General features: G+C 35.0%; 3 protein-coding genes and 2 pseudogenes across 6 annotated transcripts; 4 read left to right on the top strand and 1 right to left on the bottom strand.

The window, feature by feature from the left end:
• Positions 1-3,164: 3,164 nt before the first annotated feature.
• On the bottom strand, positions 3,165-5,364 carry LOC111313249 (uncharacterized). Its single transcript, XM_022913913.2, has one exon. The coding sequence runs from the start codon at positions 4,306-4,308 to the stop codon at positions 3,376-3,378; it is 933 nt and encodes a 310-aa protein (XP_022769648.1). The 5' UTR covers positions 4,309-5,364; the 3' UTR covers positions 3,165-3,375.
• A 4,453-nt stretch (positions 5,365-9,817) lies between these two features.
• Positions 9,818-12,610, top strand: LOC111313655 (cation/H(+) antiporter 15-like). The gene is made up of 3 exons (XM_022914323.2): positions 9,818-10,063; positions 10,163-11,158; positions 11,270-12,610. Exons 1-3 carry the CDS (start codon positions 9,818-9,820, stop codon positions 12,557-12,559), a joined length of 2,532 nt encoding a protein of 843 aa, XP_022770058.2. The 3' UTR covers positions 12,560-12,610.
• A 203-nt stretch (positions 12,611-12,813) lies between these two features.
• On the top strand, positions 12,814-17,561 carry LOC111313710 (pheophytinase, chloroplastic-like; annotated as a pseudogene). Its single transcript, XR_016332757.1, has 10 exons — positions 12,814-12,882; positions 12,979-13,053; positions 13,574-13,638; positions 13,738-13,846; positions 14,071-14,138; positions 14,652-15,423; positions 15,741-15,967; positions 16,289-16,487; positions 16,592-16,747; positions 17,143-17,561. The product of XR_016332757.1 is annotated as a pheophytinase, chloroplastic-like (transcript).
• A 386-nt stretch (positions 17,562-17,947) lies between these two features.
• Positions 17,948-19,755, top strand: LOC111313709 (Excinuclease ABC, C subunit, N-terminal). 2 transcript variants are annotated; one of them, XM_022914397.2, is made up of 3 exons: positions 17,948-18,134; positions 18,587-18,693; positions 19,391-19,755. In XM_022914397.2, exons 1-3 carry the CDS (start codon positions 18,007-18,009, stop codon positions 19,582-19,584), a joined length of 429 nt encoding a protein of 142 aa, XP_022770132.1. In that variant the 5' UTR covers positions 17,948-18,006; the 3' UTR covers positions 19,585-19,755. The 2 variants fall into 2 exon arrangements, with proteins under 2 accessions (XP_022770132.1, XP_022770131.1); XM_022914396.2 differs by having other exon boundaries at positions 17,950-18,209.
• Positions 19,756-19,797: 42 nt separating this feature from the next.
• On the top strand, positions 19,798-22,352 carry LOC111313708 (serine/threonine-protein kinase-like protein At3g51990 pseudogene; annotated as a pseudogene). Its single transcript, XR_016332623.1, has 2 exons — positions 19,798-19,948; positions 20,269-22,352. The product of XR_016332623.1 is annotated as a serine/threonine-protein kinase-like protein At3g51990 pseudogene (transcript).
• The last annotated feature ends 215 nt before the right edge of the window (positions 22,353-22,567 follow it).

The following is a 22,567-nucleotide window of genomic DNA, read 5'->3' as shown; positions in this document are numbered from 1 at the left end:
AGTGAGGAGAATGAATTTCTGCAGGAAGCCAATTGAACAACAAAATCTACTTCTTTTGATAGCCATGCAAATTTCAATGAATGTGTATGAAGGGAAATGTCCCTTGGAAATCTCAACACCACGCCTTCCATTTCAACCTTGCAATGTAAAACATGATACAGTAACGATACTATATGAAAAATTGATACAAAGATGACACGATTTAATTTTTAATAACAGTAACGGTTAACTGTTTTAACCCACCGCAAGTCCAAAACTCATAATTGACTGCCAAGGGGGAAAAACAAAAAAGACAAACACAAGAAAAGCAGATAGGGAAACTGCCTCCGAAGCAGGTGCTTCTAGTTGCATATTGCCAAACAAACACGACACCAGACTAGACTACTTGCTGGACAACTTCTTTTGATTTAAAGTAACATTCTATCTTTGTCTTCCAATTGCAAACACCCAAAACGATTTGTTGGGTCAGAACAAAATATTAGATTGTCTATTAATCTAATTTGAACTCAAGATCTCCTTCTTAATCAACTGAATATATACTTTTCACTCATTGCATCACGCTGTTCATATTTCTTTCTTTCAGCAATATATATTAGGTACTTGAATCCAATCAACAACCATTCTTATAATTATACTAATAATGTGCTGCTTCAATTGACCAAAATATGTGGGTTCCCCAGGATTCACCTAATTATTAAACAAATAGTTTTGCCCTCCAATCAAATGCAGAGGACAGTGTGCAAAACTTCATTTTACTAATCTTATAGCATGGCATCATGTTAAGCATGATACCAACATGACAGACCTAACCTCCAACAATGGCAAACACAACCCGAAATGTCTCAAGTTTAGTAAAAGTTTGTTAGTGAAGGCATTTGTCCTAAATGCTTGCTTCAAATCTAAACAATTTTTTTTGCTATCATGTCGTTAAGATTTTCATGTCCCACACTCTTAAACCCTCTCTACCCACCCTTTATATTCAACCAAAGATTAATGTTGATGGATTTAAAATAAAATATCTTTCACTAAAGACATTATTGAAATTTGTTATATATTTCCTTGAAACTTAATTTTTACAGATGGGTATTATACTTTTTTGTTCTTTTGTTTACGGTTCATTCTTGCTAATGATAAATATGTTCACAAATATTTTTAAGAATGTTAATGGTGTTTTTAAATGACGTGACGTTTAAACATGTTTTATTTGAACGATCCAAAAATATGATTATATTGATCAAGTCTTAATTAAGTTGATTATTGATCAATTGTTTTAAGAGTAACAAAGAGGATGTTGTATTAGATTTTGCGTACTAATACTATAAAGCTAGCCGGACTACGATGGGTTTCAACCGATGGGTTTCAACCAATGGTTTTATTATCTAAAATAAATTATGTACGAACAGTTTGAATTAAATGAAGGAAAGAGGAAAATCATTGTCTACTGATATGAAGCAATACAGTTGAGATCAACCTACCGCAACAGGCTGGACCTGGCCACCTGGCTGCAGGGACCATGCATAAAGCCCTCAGATTAACGAATTCAAGCTTTTTCTTCAGTTAAATTGAGGGAGACCTGTTGGAAGCATCTGACAAAAAAGGAAGAGATTTTGTATTCTAGTAAATTTTTTGCAAGCTACGCTAGCCGTACTTTCTTCTTAACTGAACCAGCCTCCCTTGTTTTGTTTTTTTCTTTGGGTGTTTGGAGCCCCAATGCAAAAACAAAGAAGGATATTGCTTAAATAAAATATGCTTTGCTCCATCACTGTCTCCATGATAAGTTCAACCACCAATCATGGAGTAAGGATGTTATTTTTATATTGTTAATTATTCTAATTGCTGAAACAGTGAAATTATCATTGGATATGGAAGTTTTCTAAAGAAAAAAAATGGGATTTGAGGTTGGATTTTGGTATGATTTTAGGGATTGAAGCAAAGCAGAAGTTACAACCATGCATTTATAATTGGGTTTAATGTGCCTCAAATATCAATCCCCCATGAGGAATTCGATTCTTAATATGCTCATGTGACTGCAATAATAAAATAGCAAAGAAAAATAGATTTTTGGTGAAAGAAAAAAAAATTAGATAGATAAAAGTCAGATGTTTAATTAATTATTATTTCTGCTTGCCATTAATTTGGATGAAAATTTCTAGAGCTCCAGTATTCAATAGCACGTGGAAAAAAGTTTGATAATAATATTAATAACACATTGATATTCTCTGTTTGGTTAGAAATTTCAACCATAAAAATTAATAACTCGTTAGTCTTTCTTCTCCAATTCCCTGTCTGATATTTTGCTCAGTGCAATTAGACAAACCGCCACATGCGGCTCATGTTTTGAATTCAGTCCAACACAGTTTGGAGGGACAACAAAAAATGAAAAAGAAAGATGAAGAAAAACTGTTTGTTTGAAAGATCATGCTTGGCTTTAAATCAAATAAAATGGCAATGTGAAGGGTAATCCAACGTGGGGGGCGGGGGGACCAAACACCAAAGCAGAGATGCGCAGATTGAGAGCAGCCCTTTTTCGTAGATCACATTTGACCCACTCTGTCTGACCGTTAAAGAGACTACGTGGACGGATATGATTGGACCTAAGGGCCCCACTAATTGTCCCAAAATAAGACCTTCTTTTGTGACCCACCACAGCGAGGCGTAAACGCAAAGCCAAAAGTGATGATGCGCCGGCGCCACGGACTGACAACTCGCGTTTGCTCCGTCATATGTCAAACGCTCTCACTGTCTCACCCAGCCTCTCTCCTTTTTCAGTTTTCGAGTCTCCGCCATTAGGATAAAAACCCATAGGCCACTCCAATATTTCTTCTTAATTAGGCTTTATGTCAACTCATTGATTTTGTCCACGTGGCCCCATCACCTCCTCTTGATCGTGTTTTTCATTGTAATGATAGCCAGTTCCATTTGACTCACATTAAGAAAAAAAACCCCATCACCTTAGGGAAACCCTAAAACTTTAGAATCATTATAGTTAGATGCTATAAACGACAATGGATGAGTTTAATAGTGGATTAAATTAATTTATCACCTTTTACAAATTGTTGTGAAATAAATAAGATAAAAAATATAAATAATGAAACAGAAAATCAATGACAAAAAAATTGAAATAAACGCCTCACTCCATGGATAATCAGGTGATAATTGTACAGTAACAAAAATTAATCTTTTTTTTTTAATACTAGTAGTAACCATACGTTTACAAGTAACAACAAAATTTTCTTTTCTTTTTTTCTCTCATTTTACAAAAAAACCAATAGTAATTTACGAATCACAGAGAGTAAAAACTGTAGAAAAGCAATGGCAAAACCGCAGTTTGATAAATAATACTTGCAGTACGTTCGCAATCACTGTGGTCAAATGTCAACGGTTATGATTGACTCTGCCAAAATCAGCAAGCTTCCTGGACCTATTTGCGCAAAACCCCGCCGCGGTGGCCAGGTGGGGCTTCATCGACGGCCTACCTTCGCCTGTAAACGATATGTCAGACTGCAATCCGCCCTTCTGAGTCCAGTGGCCCCTCACGAGCGGGCTTAAGCAAAACGTTAATCCCGGCACGTTCCTCGGCCCGGCCCTCACTCTCCTCGCCACCGTCGGTGTCCTCTTCCACTGCGGGGAAACCTGCAGGGAGCTTCTAGATGGCAATCGATCACACTCGTCTCCCAAATCCACTTCAATCGTGGGCGACATTCCCCGATCTATGATCGAGCATGATCTCCGATCGCTAGGGCCGAACTGGCCAAATTCTTCTACATGAGATGTCCTCGAAGATTGCTGCTTTTTTCGACGAACAGCAAAGATTGTCGAGAACCAAGACGGGGACGACGATGACGAGGATGGCTCATCGCACGAATCCCGATGATAATGAACCTTAGTATCAGAATTGAATTTCTCGGATCTCGACCTGAACAGATTCAAAAAAAGCGAGAACCTGTTTTTCTTTTTGAAAGTTCTGACGGCTTCAAAGTCGGTGGTGGTTGTGGTACTGTAGTTGGGGCCCACCTGAGGAGTGCTGTAAAATCGCTGTTTGTGGATCCACGAGACACTGTTGTCGTCAGATTTCCGTCGACTAACGTAAGGAGAAACAGACCGAGGGAAAACCAGGGGAGGCGTGTCAGGTTTCCGACGATCCTCAGCAGCGGTTGCAGCAGCTGCAGCCCGAGCTAATTGAGCCTGTTGGACTTGTGCCTCTGCCTGAGCCTGGACGGCGACCAGCGCTAGAAGCCGCTCTCGGAGACAAGTGGCGCAGACGCCGACGCTGCTACTCAGGTCGGTAAGATGTTTCTCACACCTCATTTACTTACGAAATTTTGCTTATTTTTCCAAAAAAAAAAAAAAAACTTTGCTTTTCTTCTATTCTGTGCTTGTGAATTTTTAGTGTAGATATAGATAAAACTATAAAAAGCATGTAGTTAACTAGTTATAGTTTGAATGTTTGTGAGGGTGTATTTCGATGGGGGCATTAGTGGGTGTTTCTGTAAAACGAAGAGATCTGGTGAAGAAATCAAAGGGGGAGCTTTGTCTTCTTCTCAGTGTTAGAAAAACAGAGGAGAGAGAAAGACAGTGGTTGATGATGTTGGGTTTGAGTTTTCATGTAAGAAAGAAGAGAGAGAGGGAGGTGATTGTATTTAGTATTATGTGCAAGAGGGGGCATTTACTTTTGCTGTTGGAATTATGGTATGGTAACGTTCTTGTTTCCAAATAAATAAATAAAGGACAGCCAAGCTTTGTCTCACTACATCTTCTTAAAACTGCAAATTAACAGTTACCTGAAAATTAAATAATATAATTTACTTAGTCTCCTTAGTATATTGAGGAAACCTTCTGTCTGAGTCTGACTTTTCCACTATTAGTGTATTGGGTGGAACTTAAGCATTAGCTCATCCAAAATTTAGCAGATTTTTTTTCCTTTTTAGCCTTATTTTGAATTTTAACCTTGTGCCTTCCTTGCTTTATTTGGTTTTCTTTCGATTCTTTGTTTCTTCAAGTGGAAATATACAAGCACTTCATCCACTGTGAAAAAGAAAAAAGTGTTGGCCCTATCTTAGTTGGAGGCGCGTGTCATGGTGTTGCGCCAGTTAGGAGGGGACAGAGTTTGGTGTCCTCTCATGTGGGCATGATCCATCACAGCAGGCAACTCACAGTCGCACGCCTGCTTTGCGGGTTCTAAAGCCCTGCACGCGCTGAAGAAAAGAGTGGGGGTAAGTTTTTGGTGGCGTGCTACCTTGTTTTTCTTTTTTCATTGCCCTGTACGTGGGACCTGGCTTTAAAATTGGGCTTTCAACCTGGCCTCGTAGGATTTCGCCTTCGGTTTCATGGTGGTGTGTGTTTTAGTTTAGGTTTAGGCAATCAGGAGAAAATTTATATAAAATTTTTTAGATGAAGTTAATAAAGTTTTTTTAAAAATAATTTAATAAAAATTTAATAAAAAATTTAAATTAATATATTAATAGAATTTAATGTGAAAATTAATAATATATAAAAAAAATTATTTAAAAAATTATTTATAATTTAAATTTGTGTAATTATTATTTAATGATAAAAATTTTGTTAATATTTTTATTAAAAATATATAAATTTTTTAAAAAAAATTTTACATACTTGATTTATATAATGAAAATTTTTAATTTTAATTTAATTATTTTTAATTAAAATTTTTGTGAATTTCGCTTAAAAATTTTTCTCTAAATCTATGTTGCCAAATCATGCTCCTTGTTGACGCAAACATTACTACCTGTGGGCGCTAATTATGGTTCATCATCTTCCATTTAATGTCCCCTTAAGTTCTTCTCTCACTCACCATTGCAACTGTGGGCGCTACGTAGAAATTTAATTCAATGCGGTTCTTATCTCGCCTCATCTGCCCTAAACGACAGGATAATAGTTAGTATGGTAAAAATCTATTGCTTACAATCGGACATAAATTTGTCCGAACTTCTTTTGGTTGTCATCATTGATTATTTCCTGTTGTTGGATGTAAAAAGGAAAATCCACTTTTGTATACAGGGACGTTAATGGTAGAGTACAAAGAAGGTAGAGTATTTTTTGTCTCTATTTTTTAATTTTTATATTATATTTATCTCATATTCATATTTAATAGGTATTTTAAATATATTTTTATATTATTTCTATAAGTATTTAATAGATATGCATAATTTTTATACTCCTAATTTTTAAGAAAAAAAACTAAAATTTATTTTTTTAATTTTTTAAGTTTATCTTATATATTTAAGTAATTTTTATAAATATAATTTTTCAATAAAAATATATTAATTTAATTAATTTATAATAATAATTTATATTATTTAATAAAAATTTTATATATTAAATATATATAGGATATGAGTATAGGGTGAATATTATTTTACGCATCCTCATCCTTATATTTAATAAAAATTTAAAATTTTATCTATCCTCATACTTATAATATAATACTTATCCTTATCTCATTTAGATAAAAAATCAGATTTTACATTAAGTATGTGTAGGATTGACATCTTATTTGTATATAATCATTATGTAATGGTATATTATTTACATTCATAATAAGAAACAATTATGCTTGAATGTTAAGTGTTATCTTATTTATTCATACAGTCAACAAATAAATGTAAACACTGCAGATTCCTTTTGTGCTACCATACGCTTCTCCGCTACTTGTTCTTAAAAATGAGTGCTTTTTGAGAAACTAGTAGATAAATCTTTTACTTTTTTCCTTAATTCAATTTGAATGTATGAGAAATAAGAAAAAGAAAATGATGGTCAATATAGTAATCATTTTAATTAAGAAATGAGATTAAGTAGCCTAAAGAGTCAATTATATTTGGTGATATTCATAATTCAAACGTATGGTGCTTTTGCTCTGGGTGCACTAGGTTAAAAATCTTATCATAAATCTTATACTCTTTTTAAGTCCACTAGTTTTTTATAAAAGAAAAAAAAAAAAAAAAGCCAGAGCAAAGGGTATTATACTCTGAATTTGGCAAGTTTGAATGGTGAGTTCATAATAACTTGTTATTAGTCCCTAATTAATGATTTGGTAATCCTTCATCTGGTCTCTCTTGACGAGTAAATCTGCCTTGTCTGCTCGGTGTTTCCGTGTTTTAAATTAATTATAGAAAAAAAAAATGAGGATCTTACTTTCTCAATATGCTTTTTCTTCAACGACATACGGTACAAGTGATGATTCCCTGTGAAGCAATTTTGGTGGCATAATTTGACTAAAAGGGGCAGAGGAGGGATCCCTTCCTGTTTGCGAATTAGGGCAGGCAGCAACAGCTAATCTCACAATTTGCAAGTAGGTGTGCAATAGCAATTGGGCGATACCCACTATTCTAACCTCTCCAACTGTTCCAGTACCGCATGCATTCAGGACCCAGTTTTAGAGGAACAAAAACCGTATTCTTGCAATCAAAAAGCCTGTCCCTTACATGTCAAAACAATGAATGATGAGGGTTTACGAACACTTTTTTCTTTTTATATTTACAGATAGATCAGATTTAAATCTAAATTTTGATCACTAAAATTAAAAATCTTACACTTGTATCAACATATCACATTATTGTTGGCAGGTATATGAACATTTAAAGTCTTTATTGGTGTACAACTAAAAGCGTTGTCTGACTCAAAACTGTCTCGCAACAATGGCCTAAACTGCGCTTCGAAAGACCCTTCCTATGGTAAAAAAGATGCCATTGCTTATCTTCTCATTTAAAGACCTCTTTTCGAAGGTTTGGTTATATGGACACTAGCATCCAAAAACGACTTCGCCTTTGCTAGCAATTTGCCGCATAGAGACTCCTTTTTTGGAAAATCTGCATGCTGACTTTATAAAAAAATCATTATGCAAAAATGATTGATTAATACGATCATATCATACATCTTTTCTCGTTGGGTAAAATCATATATTTAGAATTAATATATATTCGGATTTATATGATTGATTGATCATATGATTTGGTATTCATTTTTGCATAAAAAAAAAAAAGAAATAAAAAATAACAGTGAGCTCAATTCCTTTTAAGTAAATTCATTGACTTCAAAATATTTCATTACTTTATGCACAGTAGAACTTGAAAGGATTGCTGTCTAAATATTTCATTAATTTGAAGACTTTATGATGTTAGGGATCTTGATATCATCTCATTTGATTTAACAAACGAATCCACTTATTCCAAAAAAAAAAAAAAAAAAAATGAATCCACCAAACCTATGTTTCGTTGATACTTACAGTTATTATTATGGAGATAATAGTAGGTGTAAAAGGAGGAGAAAAAGAATATATAGAATAAGGGCCTTTCCCTTTTGTTTATAATTCAATGGAATTTTGTTACCCAAAAATAAAAAAAAAATAAAAAAGCATGTAGTTAACTATATTAATTGGAAGGGGTTAACCAAGAAATTAATATAAGCAAGAGGAAGAAGACAAATTATTATAAGAAAAAAGAATAAACCATACTAAAATAAAAAATATATATAAATTAGTAATTAACTGGATAATCAAAGTTTATAAATAAATATTAACGAACGACACTGTCAACAATATTATAAATAGGTATGACATTTTGGCCCCTAATTTCAAGCTTTGATGCCGGAGAGTAATGATTGGTAATTATTTATTGTGTATTAGAAACACTAATGATTATATACTTACTATTAAAAAGTCATGGTGGCAAAATATTTTTATTCAAATCTTAGTCAATTAGTTTACAGTAAAGATCCACTTAAATAAGTATAAGTGTTGTATCTTTTTTTTATTATTGGATTAAAATAACTAAATGTCAGTTTTATAAATTTCAATTTGATCCAAAGGTTAAAAGAGGGTATAACAATTATTTTGATGAAAGGACAAAATATATATATAATACTTAGATTAGTGTAACTGGATTCCTCCTTAATTAATAATCCATAAAATATATATTTCTTGTTCACAACAGTGTATGTATATATAGGATTTATGAATTACAACTTTACAAGGACCTAACTAACTACCCATAATCTAAAATAAAATTAAAAAATTTCCATGTTTCTCAATGTAAAAGTGATGTTTGACGACTAAGTCGTGTTCAATTTTCAGAATTGTAAAAATTCCAGTTCTTCCCTCGAAACAGAATGTTTCTAAATGACCTGTTTCATGCCAATTCGCATCAACATGATTCATTAGCTAGTTTTGTATTAATTATAATATACATTTTATTCAGTAAGTCTAAATTTGCTGATTTTTAACTCCGATTAACTTAAATTAACTATATATAATTAACAGCATATATAGAAATTAAACATAAGACACTCAGATACGTAAAATTAGCAGGACAGTTTTTCTCAAACCCAAATCAGATTATGAAAACGTCTAGACAAGATTGAGTCGCTTCCTTAAGTGATCAGTTGAATGAGATTTAATCATTAATTTGTAGGGCATCTAGTGGATGAAAACCACTAACAAGTTGATTGATTACGATAATTAGTTGAATTTCAAGTCAATTAACAACTCAACAAGATGCATTTTCAAGAAAACAATTCAACAAAATAATAACAAAGAATCTAAAACTTAGTTCAATTAGTTTATGTAACCACATAGGTGCTATTCGGCAAGTCTAAAATTCAAATTTCATCAGCTACAATCATTTTCTTATTTCAGCTTATAGTGACAACCTGTATTCCTGAGTAATCGGCTGCATGCCCATTAATTTAATTTCTGTTCTTCAAAATATTGGTCTAGGCATATGCGTTTGCTCATATTTGTTTGATTCAATATAAGATTAGTGGTGAAGGCCCTGGGCTAGGTGAAGAATTAGGTGATGCAAAAATGGCTCAAACATCAGATTTCGTGACCAAAGGAAAGTACAAGATATTCTTTGGCATGAACAATGAATTTACCATATGTTACGACGATACCAAGCCTATAGCCAACAATTACTGGCAAGCCGTGAACCCCTTGATGAAAAGGATGCCTATCTTTATGATGCAATTAAGTGTCCTCATAGCGCTTACTCATGTTTTGATGCTGATCATCAGACCTCTTCGTCAACCTCAATTTCTTTCTGAGATTCTTGTATGTATATTCAATGTTGCATATGTAGTAGAATTGAATTTCAACCCTTCTTGGTTCTTAATTTTGTTGTTAATTTTTGTTTCTTCATCGTGTATATAGGCTGGCATTCTGCTAGGGCCAACCGCCCTGGGTATAACGGGCTGGATATCACCTATTATCAATCCTTTTGAGGGTGGCTTGTTTCTGGAGACAATGGCGAACCTCGGCGTAACTTTCTATATGTTCCTGGTGGGTCTGGAGATGGACTTGACCCCAATTCGGAAAATAGGAAAAACGGCCTTGAGCGTTGCCCTTGCTGGTATTATTTTGCCCTCCATTGCAGGAGTGGGATTACATCACCTGGTGCTGAAAGAAGAAAAAACACAACGGGCACCTGAGATGGGTGCTTTTTTCTGGTCGATTGCCCTCAGCGTTACAAGTTTTCCTGACCTAGCTCGAATACTTTCAGACCTCAAGCTCCTTTACACGGATCTTGGTAAAACGGCCTTGACTGCAGCCGTTGTTAGTGAACTATCTTGTTGGTTTGTTCTTGTGGGAACAATATCTTTAATCAATGGGCGCCAGAAATTGTTCGTGGCAATCACAATCATGGTGGGAATGACAATCTTCTGGTTTATGATGCGTCCATTTATCTCTTGGACGGTGAAACAAATTTCAGCAGCAAGCAAAGAATCATCAACGTCGGATAAGCACGTATATTTTATTTTATCACTGGTGCTCCTTTGTGGATATATCACAGAATTATGTGGAGCACATTCCAACTTTGGAGCTTTTATGCTTGGACTCATGATACCCGGTGGAGAGCTTGGGACTACGATCATGGACAAAATTGAAGACTACGTGGTGGGGATTCTGCTGCCCCCTACCTTCTTGCTTACTGGCTTGAGAACCAATTTCGCATATATTTTTGCTGAATATTCTTTTGGAATGGTGCTGCTAGTTGTACTTCTGGCTTCCTCTGCCAAGATTGTAAGCACTCTTCTTGTCTGCCTCCACTTCAGGTGCCCAAAGCGAGATAGTTTGGCTCTTGGAGTCCTGATGAACACCAAAGGTGCTCTTGCGCTCATTATTCTTAATGAAGGTCGAAACATGAAGGCAAGTTTTAATTTGCTTTTTAGAGTTTTTACCATTATGTGTACATATATATGTATATAAGCAAGCCAATACCTCGCAGTAATTAAAGATATACACAAATATATATTTCAGGGTTTTGACCAACAAACTTTTTCTTGGACTATTGCTGCTATATTACTTATGACGGTCATTATTGGCCCCGTAGTCAGTTTCACTCACAAAAGCGCGAGGCATTTGAAGCAATACAATCGTAGGAGCTTAGAGAAAAGTATCCCAGATGCACCATTTCGAGTCCTTGCATGCGTTCATTCCACCAGAAATTTGTCCGGTTTGATTAATCTCTTGCAAATTTCAAATGCCACAAGAAATTCCCCGATTATTGTCTTTGCTGTCCATTTGGTTGAGCTCGCAGGACGCGCTTCTGCAATGATAATTTTCCATGATAAGAGTAAGACCGCTGATGCTGGGAACAATGCCACTCGAGAAAAAGCTGAGGCGGAGCAAATTGTCAATGCCTTTGAATCCTTCGAGAACGACAACCATGCCGTCACTGTTCAGCCACTAACAGCAGTGTCCCCTTACGCCACCATGCACGAGGATGTTAGCAACTTCGCACTTGACAAGCTCGCCAATATCATTTTGATCCCATTTCACAAGCAACCAAATGCTATTGGCGGATGGACAGATGAAAACATTCAGCATAAACAAGTGAATCAAAATTTGCTGGCAACTGCACCCTGTTCCATTGGCTTACTTGTGGATCGTGGCCTAACTTCAACCTTTTCCCGAGAATCACACCGTGGCATGCGGGAATGTCGCATTGCCATGCTGTTCGTTGAAGGTGCTGATGACCGAGAGGCATTAGCTTATGCCTGGAGAATGACAGGCACTCCACGTCTAGTACTAACCGTAGTGCGATTTCTTCCAGGAAAAGACGTTTCTGAGTTGACCGAGAACGTTGAAGAAGATGATGAATCAGGGATTTTCACAGCCATGTTTGAGAGAGAGAAGCAGAAGCAGCTTGATGATGATTATTTAAACGAGTTCAGGTTCAGGACAATGCACGACCAATCCATAGCTTACATCGAGAAACAAGTTAACAGTGGAGACCAGATTATATCGACCATAACTTCTGTTTACAATGATTTCGAATTGTACGTAGTAGGAAGAGGACATGACAGAACATCTCCATTGACATCAGGGCTATCAAACTGGAGTGATTTCCCGGAGTTGGGACCGCTTGGGGAGACATTAGTATCAACGGATTTGGAATCACCAGCCTCGGTTTTGGTTGTGCAGCAATCTGCTCCTCTCCCAGCTGGATCAAAGAAGTTAAAGAGCTCAGCTCCAACTCAGGGGATACTGGGAAATAGTGCGGCAGAAACTTTTGTCAATCATAGAAGAGCGGAAGATGATTATTGATCAAATGACAGTTAATGCTTTTACTCGGATCGTGAAAGACAGAACTCACTAGTCACTAGCCATTATCTTCTTGCTCGTTAAATGAAAATTCCTGTTACTTGACAGAATTTAAAAGGTAGGCACAATAGTAGATAGCTAATGGTTATTTTTTCTGCATAATCTGCTTTTGCATTAATGCTAAAGGCAGTCACTGCTTTCTTTCTTTCTTTGTTTTATACGTTATTTTGAAGAAAGAACCTTGATAGTTTTCTGCAATGTTCAACCCCTGGTTTCTCTTCTCTGATTCCTGCCTGGCATCAATTCCTTCAAAAACTTGGGTTCAAGTATTTGTTGCACAATTGCGAACCTTTTTTTTTCCTTTTTGGTGAAAAAAAAAGCCTTTTTCACTGCCAAATTTTGATGGCTTACTAGGTGAATAGGAAGCCAAGTCCTTGGGTCTTTTGAGCGGTTGTAGCCAAGGCCTGATGTCACGGGCTCGGTTCCAGCATTCTCGTGTTTTTAAACTTTCATATTTTATTTTTTGGTGTTGATTTTGTGTCCGTACATTTATTTCTTAAACTAACTTACACATACAGAATCCATTTTCAATATAAGACCGCACGAAATTTAATTTAAAATCGGAGGCCGTGACACTTAATTTTACGGTTTTGTCGTTTAGAATACTTTTCTTGACTAAGAGACAATTTTCCATTTATTATTGTAGTTTTTCATTTTTTAAACAAAAATACGATTTGGTGGAGTGTCAAATGACTATATTCAACAAATCAAACTCAATTAACGATTTTGTCAATTTATTATTCAAATTCTTTCTTTTTCTTTTCCTTCAACTTCACCTAATAATATAGTAAAAAAGAAGTAAATAAAATAAATTTAGAGGTTAACCGACAAGCAGGAACAGGGGTATTTGTATTTGTATTTGTATTTGCATTTGACAGTATATGAGTTCGGACAAATAAATTATTAAAGAGCATTATTAAAATACGTATGAAAATATTATTGTTGAAAATGTGGCAGTCGTATCATTGTGAACATCAAGACAGAGGATCCCAAACCATTGTTGGGACAATGTTGAAAACATGGTAGTACTTGGGTCAGTCGTATTTGCATATCGATAATTATCTCTTCTGCTTAGTTTTCTCTGCGGCCAATAGTATCTTCTTTTTACTGCATTTGACAAGGTATCTACTTCTATTGCTCTTGCTTCTCCCTTTCTTCAATTTCCTCAACGACCCAAACCCTTGTTTGTTTGTTTTCCTAAAAGATTTTTATGAATGGAAACAACAATTGGTAATTCTCTGTTTTAATTCTTTTATTTATAATGGGAAATTTAAAAAACAAAAGTAAAAGAAGGAAAAATATTTTGATTCTTTTTTAGTAACATGTTTAAGCACACAAACAAAATAGAAGAATACAGAAAGAAAAAAAAAAAAAAAAAGACACTTCATCGATATCTTGACTTTTTATAGGAAGAAGAAGCTTTGAAGCAACCGACTTTCTCTGTTTCTCTATAGATTGTGCTGGAATCTCCTCAATTCAAGGAAAAGACTGCACCTTCTCCCAACCAAAAAAAAGGCAAAGAGCAATGACACTTGTCTTTAAGAATTAGAGGTTAAACATCGCTCAATCTCTCCCTTTCTATTTTTAAGAATAAACAAATTGCTGATTCATCAATTTCCTTCCATACTTTATGCTAAAGCATATATATATAATATATATATATATATATATATTATATTTAATAAGTTCACATGCTCTACCTTTTTTTTTAGTTTAAAGTTCTTTTTTTTTTTTTTCTTAAGAAGAAATCCTGCCCTGAAAAGCTTGTGTTTTGGTTCTATTTATTTTCATTTCTTTCTTGAATTTGAGCTCCTACAGTTTTAGTTTACTATTATTATTATTATTATTATTATTATTATTATTATTATGGTTTCTTCTTGATGAAAGAATTTATCATTAATCCTTTGATTGAAAAGGTCAATCAAGTGGCTACTAGGCTCTAGAAAGGTTTCTTTTTTTTTTTTTCTCTTTGTAATCAATCCATATGATAAAGTCAACTTTTTGCTGAGATATTTGCTGTTTTTGATAATCACAGAGCAAAGTTTCGAAGCACAGAAGTCATCTCTTACAATTTTCCTCCATGCTGTAATTTAAAGCAGAGATCATTAGTAAACAAAAGCCCAAGTAGACAGCAAGTAAAGATCCTTTTGTGTAGAAAGCACAGGCTTTGGTGTACTAGGGTTCATTACAGAAGTGCGTCACTGGGATTATCTAATAAAAATCACCTTTTTTTGAAGAATGTCCATTATAGTGAAGGTTCAAGGCCCTTCAAGGCTTTTGAAGGGTTTAACGATGGTGAATCAAAGGTCTTCACTGAGAATTATAATGGTTATGTGATTGGTAGTGACGATGACGTTGGAAGTATGTCAGAAAGTGGGGAATCAGTAACCAAGGTTTTGATTCCAGGGTTGCCTGATGAGTCCAATGTTGAATCTGGTGCTCCAATAAGCAGTTGTTTCTGGGAGTGGAAACCTAAATTTAATGTGCATTACGAGAAATCAGGTTGGGAAAATGTGAATTGTCCGCCACTACTCTTTCTTCCTGGTTTTGGTGTTGGTTCTTTTCATTATGAAAAGCAACTGAAGGATTTGGGTCGTGATAATAGGGTATGGGCAATTGACTTTCTTGGGCAAGGCATGTCATTGCCTATTGAAGATCCCACTTCCTCTTCTAAGGAGGAGGGTATCACAGCAGGGAAGAATTTTGTGTGGGGATTTGGGAATAAAACTGAGCCATGGGCAAGTGATCTGGTTTACTCTATGGATTTATGGCGGGATCACGTTCACTATTTTGTAGAAGAGATACAAGCAGATTTACATTTTAACTCTAATCCATTCCTTTCGCAATGCCTCACATGTTTAAACACATAGGTTATTTATCTATACTTTAATACTTCTATATATTGATCATAATAGTGGTGTATATGTGACTTCATGCTACATTTGCTTACTGTTGTCTTAATTTGTCTTAAGGCTACCCCAGTTGAGCAAGGAAATCTCGTATTATAGCTAAAATGGCTTTAGGATTTTGAATTAGTAATCACATAACCCTTTGTTTTCAGATAAATTAATGCATTAATATAGTGTAAAGACATCAATATTGACCTTAGTTCTTTCTCTCACAGGTCATTGGTGAACCGGTTTACATTGTAGGGAACTCACTCGGAGGATTTGTTGCGCTATACTTTACTGCATGCAATCCTCAATTGGTGAAGGGCGTTACACTACTTAATGCAACTCCTTTTTGGGGATTTTTACCTAATCCAATAAAATCTCCAAGACTAGCAAGGATATTTTCATGGTCTGGAACATTTCCTCTACCAGAAAGTGTTAGAAAGCTGACTGAATTTGTGTAAGTTCCTTCTGCTTTGATATTAGAGGATATGGCATTCTCATCATGGAATGCCATTCCATCACCATTAAATTTCTAGAAATGTACATTTAAACCCATAGATATCGCATATTAATAATTATCTTGTTGAGGTTTTTACTTGGAAAAGAGGTAAGTGATTTTGCAATTGTTTTCTTCACTTTGAGAGTAAAATTTTTTAGAGTTTCAAAAGAGTTTGTTTGATATTTTTATTTAGGACTCCAGGAGCAAGCTGCCGCAGTCTCTTTACTTCAAATCTCTTATTGCTCTTACTTAACTTCTTCTCCCACCTTTTGATTTCAGTTGGCAAAAAATAAGTGATCCTGAAAGTATTGCCGATGTACTTAGACAGGTTTATGTAGATCATTCTATAAATGTAGACAAAGTCTTTTCTCATATTCTTAAGACAAGACAACATCCTGCTGCTGCTGCATCATTTGCTTCAATTATGTTTGCTCCTCAAGGAGAGCTTTCTTTCAGGGAGGCTTTATCAAGGTACACAGTATGAATAGTTTTTAACTTGTATGACCAAATCATGTGCATTCTATGTGGAAAAGTACCTATCTGCTTCAAGTTATGGACTTTCTGTTTTTTGTTTCTTTTAAGTGTCATATGAACAATGTGCGTATCTGTCTTATGTATGGAAAAGAAGACCCCTGGGTGAAGCGTGTCAGGGGTCTTCAGGCGAAAAAGCAAGTTCCTGAAGCTCCATACTATGAGATCAGCCCAGCTGGTCACTGCCCTCATGATGAAGTTCCTGAGGTATGTTGTCACTGATTGGCTTGCTTTTCACGTCTAATCCCTGATAATCATTCATTTTTGTATATAAAATTTCAGCTTTGAATTTTAGTTTTGCTAGGACCTTTTAGTATTTTGTTGGCCATAGGTTAAAAAGTGGTTACCAATTACGTTCCCATGGTAGTTTTTTCTTTTCTTTTCTTTAAGAAGAGATATATGAAATATAATATGGTTATGATTGTACATAGAAATTGGTTGTGTAGTAACTTGTTAAGACCAAATGACTGCATAATTTTTAATTTTCCTTTTAAATTTTCCATTCTCTCAAAACTTTAACAAATTCATCCAATCAGAGTATAGTTTTCTCATGCTTTTTATGTTGTTGCATTTAGACAAATTTCCTGTAATTGGATATACAGGTGGTGAATTATTTGCTACGTGGATGGATCAAGAACCTGGATTCTCAGGGTGCTGTTTCATTACCCTTACGAGGTGATAATATGGAAATGGAAAGTGTTCAGAATAGCATCGCCAAGGACTTGGAATTTATGAGAGAAGGATCAAACAAATCAGTGATAGTGCGATTTTTTGGATCCAAATTCTCACTTTGGAGCGGATAGAATCTTACTTTAAATCTCGCTTTGGCAAGTTAGAAGCCAAATAGTGATAACATGTCTATATATAGTTTTTTTTATTCCATGAGATAAATGTAAATTTCTGTACATTCTCTCATGGTTAATTGTATGATTGATACCAAATGAATCACAGGCACGTCAACCAAGCCCTGAATACTGATATTGATTTTGAATTAGGCATTTTTTTATAAGTTTTGATTATACTCGTAATTTAAAATGTGATATAATGATATAATATAAATATGATATTAAAAAAATATAATTTAAATTTTTAATAATTATGAAATATAAATTTAATAAAATAAAAAAAATTAAATATTTTTATACATAGTTTTTTTTTTATAAAATATAATATAAATATATGAATTTAAATATTTTAGAGTAAATATATAAATCAGTCGGTGTAATTTGGACTATTGACAAATGAATCAACTACGTGAAGTTCGGATGTAACTTGGAAGACGGGTTTAGTCAATAAAAAGACCGGAACTTTGCAATAATCTGAAATTTTCTCTTTTTGTTTAACAAAAAAAATGCTATTGAAGTTTAACGGAATTTTGACTCAGTCAGAGTAACGTAAATAAAATGGGCAAAACTGGACCGTTGTATATTAATCGCAAAATTAAAAAACTCCCCTGGTCAGATCACATGATGAGGCTGCTCACGAGAACATTCCGTTCTGTGAAACATCCAAATCCAAACCCTAATTGCCTAAAACCATCATCGTCGTTGTCGTCAGAATCCAGTCCCATTGCAAAATCAAAACTAAAACCATGGTGCGTATACCTAATTCTTTCCACTAATGCCCCTATCAAAACCTATATCGGTGTCACCATCGATTTTTCTCGCCGGTACGATAGCCATTTTCTTATATTCCAATTTTATTAAGCTTTATCTTCAAACTGTGTCTGAAATCCTTATTTGGGTCTAATTTTTATTTAGGTTTAATTTTGATTGCTGGTTTTTGAACAGTCTTATTGATAAATTTGTAGAAATTGCTTATTTCATATAGTTTTTTAATTTCTCTTGCAAATGGGTAATTTCCTTTACGTAAGCTAATCTTTTGAAAACTTGTGAGCTTTGTTTATGATTGTTGCAACAAGTTGTAATACCTGTTTCCTTCAAATGACTCTGCTTTGGGTATTTCGCTTCGCTTTTCGTAAGAAAACGGTTCAAAATAAGTGAGACTGAGCCCCCTAAATATTGATTATTGAGCTTTGATATGCAGTTTGAAACAACATAATGGTGAACTAAAGGGTGGTGCAAAAGCATCCCGTGCTGGACGGCCATGGGTTTGCGCCTGCCTAATTCGAGGTTTCAGGGACCAAAGTGAAGGTATTTGCACTATGCTTATTAGTTATTTCTATGAATTGAAATGCAAATTTTTATTTCATAAAGGCTCTGAAGTCTTTGAGTTCAACTGGTCTTCTTGATAATTTCATCCTTTTCTAACTGTTAGCTCGTCTGTTATCTTCGTTTAAGGTTATCATCAAACCTTTGTCTTGCGAGGCCATCAATTCATCTAGATTAATGCATATATTTAATTCCTTTTCATTACGTTTCCACTGCTGTCTTCATAGTATCTTTTATAAGATTCTGCATTTAATCATCAAGGTCTTTGTTGTACAGCCAGTGTTCCTGTAAGAACGGCTCAATGCAACAGCCATATCACAGCTTTTGAAATTTCTAGGATAAATTTTGTCTTGATACAGTTCTATTTGGTTGCCTGCCTTGCCTCATTAGGCATATTAATTACTACCCTTGGTGTTTCATTGCAAATATCATGTGACTTCTAATTCAGCTGTAATCTAATTCATGCCAATGAATGTAACATTAGGTGAATGTTTTTGCTTTGTTATACTAAGACTCGAACAAATGAACTCCTAAAGGAGGTAAAGGTTTGTAGAATTTGGTAATTATTACTGTGAAACTTGCTAATATGACATATGTCTTTAGATTTACCTGACTTTCTGCTATGATCCAACATAGTTAAACACATGATAATATTGCTGTTTCTTTTCTTATTTTTTAGCTTGTGAGTTTGAATCCAAATGGAAAAGATTCTCAAGAGAACTGCCTCGCAAAAGGAAGAATAATGACTTGACAAAGGAGGTTGATGAATGCTCCCTAGCATTATTGCAACACAGGAAAAAAGCTCTAAATAGGGTTAAATGTTCGTTGGATTGCAGTCACTTAGAAATTGAGTGGCAATTGAACACTTCCTAACTTAATATCGGCCATTGTCCATAAGTTTTGTCATAAATTTATGTTGTTATGCTTTGTAAAATGTTATAGAATTAGGAAGAGCTGATTGTTAATGGTACAAAATCATTGAATATGTAATAATAATTGTTATAAATACCATGATTATTTAAGTAATCCATTTCTTTTCTTGCATTACCTTGTCCTGATTGGAGAAGAGCTTCATTTCCTTGTAGGTAAAATTTTGAGTCCATAAAGATGTCGGTCCATTACAAGTTGGGCTCGGGTGGACTCCAGCTAGAACTATCGGAGGCCCAAGGTGTTTTCTTTGGTTTAGTTTTCACTTTCTCTGATTGTCAGGACTAGACTCCAAAAGAGATCACAGTGGGTAAGCCTTTCCGAGGTTTTTATGCTACAATATATCAAGTCTTTCATTAATTACATAGAGGGGAGTGTTGATTCTCTTTCAATCAACTTCATTTTTTTTTTTCATCTAGAAGTTGAATCAAGATTCATTCCATTTTGTTAAAAACTAGTGGTATGGGCCTATAGGGCATGTGCATTCCATGAAATTAAAAAAGAAAATAGTAAATGTAACATCAAAACTTCAGCAGAGAAGATTGCAAAGCCTGCAAACATGGACGAGGCTTCATTGATTGCTATTCACATATCTTTTTCAGCATGCTAAGAATATCTTGTGTATTTTAGCTTCTTGACTTTGGCCATGAAAGAGAAAGAAATGAAATTACCTGCCGGCAGTTGAAGGGCCACAGCCTCTGGTCAGTGAACAAGGAAAATCATAACATTAAAATATTAGAAATGTCAACATGCAAAGCATAGACAAATCATGGCAGATATAACAATGGGTAAAAAAAATCCTTGAGATCACGAAAATTTTCCTCTTTCCAACACATGAAAAAAAAAAACTGCCACTTCATTTTTTTCCAAATCCCAAAAGCCCCTTTCATTCCTTCAACTTTTCCTCTTCACGTACTGGCAGCAGAGCAATGAAATGATAAAAATCTTGACTTTTTGATTCATAGTTCTTGTAAACTGTCAAATTTCTCATTTCAAAAAACACCCTTCAAGACCCTGAAAAAAAAAGAGAACTTTTTTGATGGGTTACCTTTCTTGCAAAGCAGGATCAACGGTCTCCATAATCTCCACCTCCACAACCACACTGAATTCATCTTCCAAAACTTCCACCATCAAGCAGGAAAAACCCATCAAGATCCAACGGTTTGATTATAGTGACCTTGAAGCAGCCACCAATGGATTCTCTGACCAAAGGCTTCTAGGCAAAGGTAGCCATGGCTCTGTCTACAAGGCTGTTCTCAGGGGACGCCACGTTGCCATCAAGAAACCATCTTCAAGAAACGAAGAAACCAACCAGGAAGCTGATAACGAGATCGAAATCTTGTCAAAAATTCAAAGTCCCAGATTGGTGAATCTTCTTGGCTTTACTAATGATACTCAAGATCGTTTATTGGTTGTTGAATTTATGAGTAATGGCACATTATATGATGTTCTTCATTCTAATTCTTCAAGGCCTTTGAATTGGGGTCGAAGAATTCGATTAGCCTTGCAAGTTGCGAAAGCCTTAGAGACACTTCACTCACAAAAACCTCCAATTCTTCATAGAGATGTTAAATCTGCAAATGTGTTAATTGATAGGAATTTCAATGCAAGATTGGGTGATTTTGGGTTGGCACTTAGGTGTGGTATTGATGATTATAAGCTTAGATCAACCCCACCAGCTGGTACTATTGGGTATCTTGATCCATGTTATGTGACACCAGATAATTTGAGTACAAAAACTGATGTTTTTAGTTTTGGGATCTTGTTATTAGAGATTATAAGTGGTAGAAAAGCTATTGATGTTGCACATTCACCACCTTCTATTGTGGATTGGGCAATTCCTTTTGTAAAGAAAGGGAAGATTATTGCTGTTTATGATCCAAGGATTGCACCTCCTAAGGATCCTATTGCTAGGAAGCAGTTGGCTGTCATAGCAGCTAAATGCGTGAGGTCCTGTAGGGAGCGCCGCCCTGCAATGAAAGAGGTGGTTGATTGGTTAACTGGGTTGAGCAAATTGGTTCCTCTACATTCATGGAATGGTTTTAACAATCCATGTTTGGTGGTGGAAACAATGGGGCGTCCTGTTGAATTTAGAAATGCCAAGGAGAATTTGGACGCCATGGATGGTAAATTTGTTAGGCAAAACATGAGGGACTCATGCAGAGTCTATTCAGATTTGGACTTCAGGAGTGATTTGATGGAACTTATGGGCATGACTGGTATCGAGTGGGAGTCAGAAGTGTGGGGGGAGGCTGATGTAGTTGAAAGGCCTGGATCAAGATCAGGGAGCAGAGCTTCTAGTCATAGATTTGGTAGCAAAAGATATGTTTTCCAAGGGAGAGGTCAGCAGAAGAATGTTGGAAACCAGAGTGGTGTTTTTGGTTTGAGGAGGAATCGATCAGCTGGAGAAAGTTCTGAATTCTTTTCAGGGTGATGTGTTTTCTCAATCAAGTTTGAGTTCTCAGGCTGTATGTGTCATTTAGTTCATGAAAATTTAATACATTGAAATGATTGGCAATGGATCAAATTTCAGGCTGCTTGCACCTCAAATTCATGCATATTTGTGGGGTAACTTGTTTTTCGGTGATTTCAATGGATCAACATTTTCAAGGTTCTTTAAATTGTCAATGTGGTGTTCATTTTCAATGTATATGTAGATCAGGACATTGCAAATGTCCATTTCATAGGATGTTAATCATTTTTTTGTTTCTTTCTTTTTCCCTCTTGTTTTTGCTGCTATATATATATATATATATATATATATATATGATGAAAATGCTGTTAAATCCATGATGAGGTGATTCAAAACTTACCAGTTGAATACTGATTTTTGTAATTGGAACCTGCTGTTACAATAACTGAATAAAATATTCCACAATTTGGTTCCATTTCTTTTAGGATCTATGGAATTTCTTGCGCTCAAGAGAGA

Source organism: Durio zibethinus, chromosome 23 (genome assembly GCF_047325235.1).
Source record: "Durio zibethinus cultivar Kanyao isolate XHJ-2024 chromosome 23, ASM4732523v1, whole genome shotgun sequence".
In the NCBI taxonomy this organism is placed as follows: Eukaryota; Viridiplantae; Streptophyta; class Magnoliopsida; order Malvales; family Malvaceae; genus Durio; species Durio zibethinus.
This window is presented reverse-complemented; position numbering and strand designations above follow the sequence as displayed.